The following is a 7,500-nucleotide window of genomic DNA, read 5'->3' on the forward strand; positions in this document are numbered from 1 at the left end:
AATATTAAATGGACACATATTAAGAAAATCTTTGGAAAATAATATTACATAATGCATTTGTAATGGCAAATCAAGAGTCCATTTTGCGTACAAATGAAAAGGAAATAAAATGAATAGAATAAATATATTAGTCCCTCCCTAAAATGACCCAAAGGTAAAAGTCCGTTTTCTGTGATAGAAGGAAAACAATGCGCTGGTGCTGCCATCTGCCCGAGGAATTTTTCCCAAGAAAGTAGTACGAGAAATTTGCGGGACTGGGAAGGACTGGTGGGGATTTCGAGCTGTTTTGGGTGTTTTTCGAAGTTCAGGAGTATTGCTCTTATGATTTTAATGTGAAATCATCGTGAAAAGGATTGTTTATGCGATCAAAAGTTTCATTGTTTGGAGTGGTCGCGTGTATTGCTCCGCCATGACACTTGTTGTCGCCCGTGAATCACGTCGAAAAACATTGCTTTAGCGTGCGATTGGAAGATGACTCGGTCCGAGTGAAAGTGTTCCATGAAAATGTAGAGGCGACTGCGTGACGTAGCCATGGCCCGTTATGGGAGCGACGCTGCCACCGAGACCAGCCGTCTGTTACAAACTCTGAGCCTGTGCAAGGGCAGCGAGGCCGCCCACCCCGGCGCTGGCATGGGCGGCGAGGGCGGCGCGGCGCCCAGGGAGGCCGGCCCAGCGCACCAGGACGCCTCGGGGTACGGCCGCATACTGGCGCGGGCGGCGGGCGGCGGTGCGGGCGGCGCAGGCGCGGCCCCCGCCCCGCAGCCGCGCGTCGGCGCCATCGAGAGCCTGCTCAAGGAGGGCACGGAGGCCCCCGCGCCGCACCCGCCGCCGCTCTACAAGGTGCTCGACTCGCGCAGTGTGATCCAGGCGTCCAAGTTCGCCACGCCCAAGCAGCCCGACCCCGTGGTGGTGTCGAGCGGGTCGTCGTGCGCCGCTGTCAACGGCGGGTCGTCCGCCTCGGCCCCCGGGCTGGTCACGGGCCAGTCGGCCGCCCCCGCCCCCGTGGGCTATGCTCACATCACGCCCACCACAGCGGCTGCGGGCAAGAGTGGACCGGTGGTGAACGGGGGCACGCCCCAGAAGCCCGTCAACGGGCAGTCGCTCTACTCTGGCCACGTGCGCTACGAGCCCCCGCCCATCTATGGGAGGAACAACCTGAACAGCTCTGCTCACTCGAGTCCGCGCTCCAGCCTCAGCGGCGGCAGTCACGATTCTCAGACCTCGGGGCAGCACGCGCAGCATCCGCAGCATCCGCGAACCATTCCACAAACTCTGACTCAGCATTCCAATGAATTTGTTGTGAATCCTAATTTTTTAGGGCAGCTACATACTTACGAAAATATTAATGCTTATCACCATTATGGACCACAAGGTAGTTTAGCTGCTACCATTATAGAAAATAAGTATGCCAGTCCACGCTCTAGTATAAGTTCACAGGACTCAAAGCATTCCAGCCCAAGAAGCAGTTTTGTACATTCCTTGCAAGGTTCTAGTCTTGACAGGACAAGTTTAGCCAGTCAAACCATTTTAGAAGAGGGAAGTTTGCATAGGCCGACTTTGTCAAATAGACATTTACCACCGCGTATCGAACAGGATTTGGAAGGAAAGCAATTTGTGATCCCTAGAAACAATGCTTATGTTCAGGAAAATGCACGACACAGTTCACAGTGGAGTGTGAGTAGTGACTCAGTCAGACACAGAGGATTATATTACGACGCGCTTCCACCTCCTCCTGTCCCCCCCCAATCACTGACCTTGACGAGACCCACACACACCCCAGTAGCAACACCCAGTCCCACTGCCCTCCCCCCTCCACCGCCATATCCTGGAAAACCACCGAGTTTAAATTCTGTGTCGTCCACAGATGCTAGTGACTCCTCTGCGTCTCTTGGAATACCCCGCACGACATCTGTGGTTTACCCGCTAGTAACTTCCAATCATAATTATGCAAACATTGAAGTGTTAAAGAGTGTTTATGGGGCAGATCCTCCTCCCCCACCTCCGTATCCCTCGTCTCTTGTGCGACAGTTTCAGAACTTGAACCTGACTTACTCCCAGGCACCTTTGGGCACACATTCTCCCATTCCATCAACGCCTTCAACGCCTTCTACCCCTTCAACTCCGCAAAGTCTGCTGAGGAGTGGTGGGGCTCCTCCTCCTCCCCCTCCGCCATATCCGTCCTCAGTGGTCCGGGCGGCTCAGCAGCAGTTTGTTGCCCCGCCACCACCACCACCGTACTCATCTTCAGTCGTAAGGAGTATCACGCCCATTCAGTCATACATACCCACCACGATAATCACTGGACAGATTGCTCAAGTGCCACCACCACCGCCCCCATACCCTTCGTCGGCCGTGCGGAGCGTAGCCTCAGGAGTGAGCTACAGCCATAGTAGCAGCATGAGTCAGCACAGCAGCACCAGCAACTCCTCCAACACCCCAAGTGACCGCCTGGCACAGTGGCAAAACAAGTTGGGCAGCTGCGGTCATAACCAGGGGGCACCACTATCCAACATGTCCACTGTCTCTCCAGGAGTGACAACAGGGCATGCCCAGATGCCCCCCAATCCCTCAACCACCCAGAACACAGCCAAGACTACTGTCAGCGGGAAAAATCTATTGCCCTACAATGTAACAGCAAAGTCTATGGTGAGTGTTGGCTTTCCTTTCCATGTTTATGATAATGAATGATATATTTTGCCTTTCAGGTAATATAATGCTAGATAGCTTCAAAAAAAAAAAAAAAAAAAAAAAAATCCAGTACATTATAAGTATCACCAACTCAAATACTTCAAATTCTCCTCTATTCATCAGGAAAATGTTAATTCAAAGTTTTGAGTGGGTGGTTGAAGGGGTCATTCACTTTAAAATGAAAGCTCTTACCAATACGGTTATATATACATCCAGTCATATGTCCGGTGACAGGCACAAATAAATTTGTCTTATACACTGCATTACATAAAATGTTAATAGGTTTTTGATTTTCTTGTTATTCACACACTTGGAAAGTATTGTGAATGCATGTGTGGCTGTACACAGCTCTCTCTGTTTGTGGGTGTGTGCATGCGTGAGTGCATGCGTGAGTGCATGGCTGTGAAAGTTGGAGATGAGGTGAGAATGAGAGAAGGAACAATTGAAGATCATAAACATTTTGTCCCTCAAAGAAATTTTTGACTATAGAAAGGTCAGACAGCCTTTTTCAGCCCCAAGGAAGTATATCTAATAATATCAGGTTATTTTTGTATTCTTTAGTTGCTATGTGAAATTAGTCTTGTTTTATTTTGAATATTTAGACAAACAATTTTGCGTTTTGCATTATCCACTACTTTGCTGTTTATCTTTCTCAAATACTATATGAACTGAAGGAGGGAAAAGGAAAATTTGCTTTTAATCTTCATCCTTTATTCAAAGATAGTGAGAGGGAGATTATTTCTACAATATGTAGTTTCTTCATATACCATCATAGACTCTCAGCCCCCCTCTATGAAGCCATCATTACCTTCCTGTGTGATACTCTTTTTTTTCTTTTCACTTTGATGTGTACCTTTGTTCACATTGCCATTCGAACTCACTACCTTGCCTCCCCCAACTCTTTCTCCCTCACACACTCCTGGGACGCCGTCAGAAATTTACACGCTCAAACATGTAGGGTAAACACATGAATCACTGCTTGCCAACACAGGGAGGCCAGGAGAGGATATGTCAGCGCGAGTCGTTTTCTGCAGGGGGAGACTGCATGTAATTTGATTGTTTGGATAATATGCTTACCAAATGTGAAATATGATCGCTGAATGCAATGCAGGGTAACCCTTGATTGAGGCGGCCAAGTGGGAGGCTTTACTGTTATTATTGATTGCACTTGTTATTGCAAGACAGGTATTTTGAGTTTAGTAGAACATTATCATTGTATATATTATTTTTATGATAATGAAAATGATGATAGTATTTTGAGTTTAGTAGAACATTATCATTGTATATATTATTTTTATGATAATGAAAATGATGATAGTTGTTATTATGATTATTGTTATCATTATCATTATTATCATTACTATTATTATTTTTTATTGTAATTGTTATTGTTATTTGTATTGTTAATAATGTTAATAATAATAGTGATAATGATTGTAATTATTGTTATTATTGTTTTCATTATTATCATAAAAATATAACAATGATAATAATAATGATAATGATAAACATCAAATTAATTATCCTTATACTTGCATAAATGATTACCATTATTGTTATTGTAATTCTTTTATTTCTGATTATGATGATGAGTTATTGTTCTAGTTATTATTAATGTTATGACTATTATTATTTTTTTTATTTTTAATTATCTTTTATCTTTATGTTAATGTTTTTATTAATGTTTGTTATTGTTATTGTTTTGAATAATGTTAGTGTCAGTTATTTGTTTTGTTATTTTTTGTTATTGTTGTTATTGTTTTTTTATGTTAATATATTGTTATTATTACTATTACTATTATTATTATTATTATTATTATTATTATTATTATTATTATTATTATTGTTATTGTTGTTATTATTTGTATTAATGTTATTGTTGTTATCATTATTATTGTTGCTGTTATTATTATTATTATTATTATTATTATTGTTATTATTATTATTGTTGTTGTTATTATTATTATTGTTGTTGTTATTATTAGTATTGTTATTGTTATTGTTATTATTATTGTTATTATTATTATTATTATTGTTATTGTTATTGTTATTATTGTTGTTATTGTTTTTTGATGTTATTGTTATATTGTTATTATTACTATTACTATTATTATTATTATTATTATTATTATCATAATTGTTATTGTTGTTATTATTTTTATTGTTGCTGTTATTATTATTATTATTATTATTATTATTATTATTATTATTATTATTATTATCATAATTGTTATTGTTGTTATTATTTTTATTAATGTTATTGTTGTTATCATTATTGTTGTTATTATTGTTGTTGTTATTATTATTATTATTATTATTATTGTTATTATTATTATTATTATTATTATTATTATTATTATTATCATTATTATTGTTGTTAATATTGTTATTGTTATTATTATTATTATTATTATTATTATTATTATTATTATTATTATCATTATTGTTATTATTATTATTATTGGTATTGTTTTTATTATTGTTATTGGTATTGTTAATGTTATCATTATTGTTATGTTATTGTTCTTTTTCTTTTTATTGTCATTATTTTTTATATTATTATTATTATTATTTTTATTAATGTTGATATTGTAATTATTATTTACTATTATTATTGTTATTGTTATTATCATCACCATCATCATCAATCATCAATCATCAGTCATCAATCATCCTCATCAATCATTAACCATCAATAATCATCCTCATCAATCATCATCAATCATCATCAATCATCATCATCAATCATCATCAATCATCATCAATCATCAATCATCATCATCAATCATCATTGTCATCATTCTTCTTGCTGTTGAATGATGATGGATATATGTGACTAGTTTTGATTATATCTTCATCAGAAATCTTTCTAACAGAGATATGATTGGAATGGGTCAAATGCATCTCTTGCACTTTGCAGGTATCCTTTCTCATTCCTGCCTTTTCAGCATTTGTTGCAATGGACATGGTTTTGCAATTGTTGTTGGTATTGTTGTTATCCTTGGACTAATGTTGCTTTTGTTATTATTGTTGTTGTTATTATTTTTATTTTTCTATTATTGTTATTATTATTATTATTATTATTATTATTATTATTATTATTATTATTATTATTATTATTAATATTAATCTACTATTATCGTCATAGTTGTTATCATTATTGTTATTATTGTTTTTGATATTGATAGATATTGTTATTATAATGATGATTATATGATATGATAATCATTAAGATTATGGTTCATACTATTTTTGTTATTGTTCATATTGTCATTGCTGTTGTTAGTGTAATTTTTATCATCAGTATTATTATTATTATTATTATTGTTCCTATTAGCATTGTTATTATTATTTTTATCATTATTGGTATTTTCACCATTGTTAATATTGCTATCTTTGTTAATATTATTATTACTATTATCATTATTGCTCATGTCATTATTTGTTTTTTTTAGTCTGTTATTATTTTTATTGTCATTGTTATTATTATTGTTATTGTTATTATTATTGTTATTACTATTACTTTTACAGATTCTGTTACTATTGTTCTTTTTATTGTTGTTGTTATTGATTCTTGTTTTTGTTATTGATATTTTTTAGTGTTATTTGTTGTTATAATTACTTTATCAGTGATTAGAATAATAATTATTATTATTATTATTATTATTATTATTATTATTATTATTATAATTATTCATTACTACTGTTACTGTTATTAATGTCATCGCCATCATCATCATTGTCGTCATCATTATTATTGTTATTGTTATTATTTTTATTTATTATTATTGTTATTGATGATGATTATTATTGATTATTGTTATTATTGTTATTGTTATTGTTGTTATCATCATCATCATCATCATCATCACTATTGTTACTGTTATCGTTTTTAATTATTTATTATTTCATTATTGCTATTGATTATTATTATTATTATTATGATTATTGTTATTATGATCATTATGATTATTATTGTTATGATTATTATTATTATTATTATTATGATTATTATGATTATTATGATTATATGATCATTATTAGTAGTAATAGTAGTAGTAGTATCAGTAGTATGAAATACTATAACTGTTACTATTCTATCTGCATTACTGTTAGTAGTATTATTGGTTGTAGTATTAATAATATTATCATTATGGTTATTATTATTGTCATTAAGGTTAATTATGTTTTCTACTATTATTATTAATTATTGTAATTATTATTATTGTTAATAATTATTATTATTAATATTTTTGTTATTGTTTTTGCTATAGTTATTGTATATTATTGTTATTATTGTTGCTATTATTATTATTTTCATTATTACTGTAGTTGTTATTATTATTATTATTATTATTATTGATTTATTTTTTTATTTTTTTATTGCAATTGTTAAATTGTTATTATCATCAATATTATTATTATTGTTGTATGATATTGTTTTCATCATCATCATTATTCTGTGATATTATTATTGTTTTGTTATTGTTAGTATGACTTATTATTATTTTTTGTTGTTAATATTATTATTATTGTAACTGTCATTCTAGTTAGTCATTATTATTATTGCCACAATTAATTAATCATTACTTTTATTATTATTGTTAATTGTTATTAATCTATTTTATGGTTCCACCTATTCGCATGTTATGCCTGCACCTTATGCCTGAAATAATATTTGATGTGACATCAGACCTGAAGTGGCTTCATTTTAATGCAAAATGGACAGGGTACACCTGAAATCCTATTCCTTGTAACTATGGTCTTGAACTCGCTTCATTTTGATAATTGACAGCACAAATTTTAAAGAAT

General features: G+C 34.0%; 1 protein-coding gene across 5 annotated transcripts in view; it reads left to right on the forward strand.

The window, feature by feature from the left end:
- The window catches only part of LOC125045853 (zyxin-like), a 79,734-nt gene that overhangs the window by 555 nt on the left and 71,679 nt on the right, over nucleotides 1-7,500 (forward strand). For all 5 annotated transcript variants that reach the window (XM_047643398.1, XM_047643399.1, XM_047643401.1 and 2 more), the window contains exon 1: nucleotides 1-2,646. This exon is cut by the window's left edge and continues 555 nt beyond it. In XM_047643398.1, coding sequence (XP_047499354.1) covers nucleotides 532-2,646 — 2,115 coding nt within the window. In that variant the 5' untranslated portion in view covers nucleotides 1-531. The remainder of the gene's footprint in view (nucleotides 2,647-7,500) is intronic.

This window comes from Penaeus chinensis, chromosome 38 (assembly GCF_019202785.1).
Source record: "Penaeus chinensis breed Huanghai No. 1 chromosome 38, ASM1920278v2, whole genome shotgun sequence".
Lineage (NCBI taxonomy): Eukaryota > Metazoa > Arthropoda > Malacostraca > Decapoda > Penaeidae > Penaeus > Penaeus chinensis.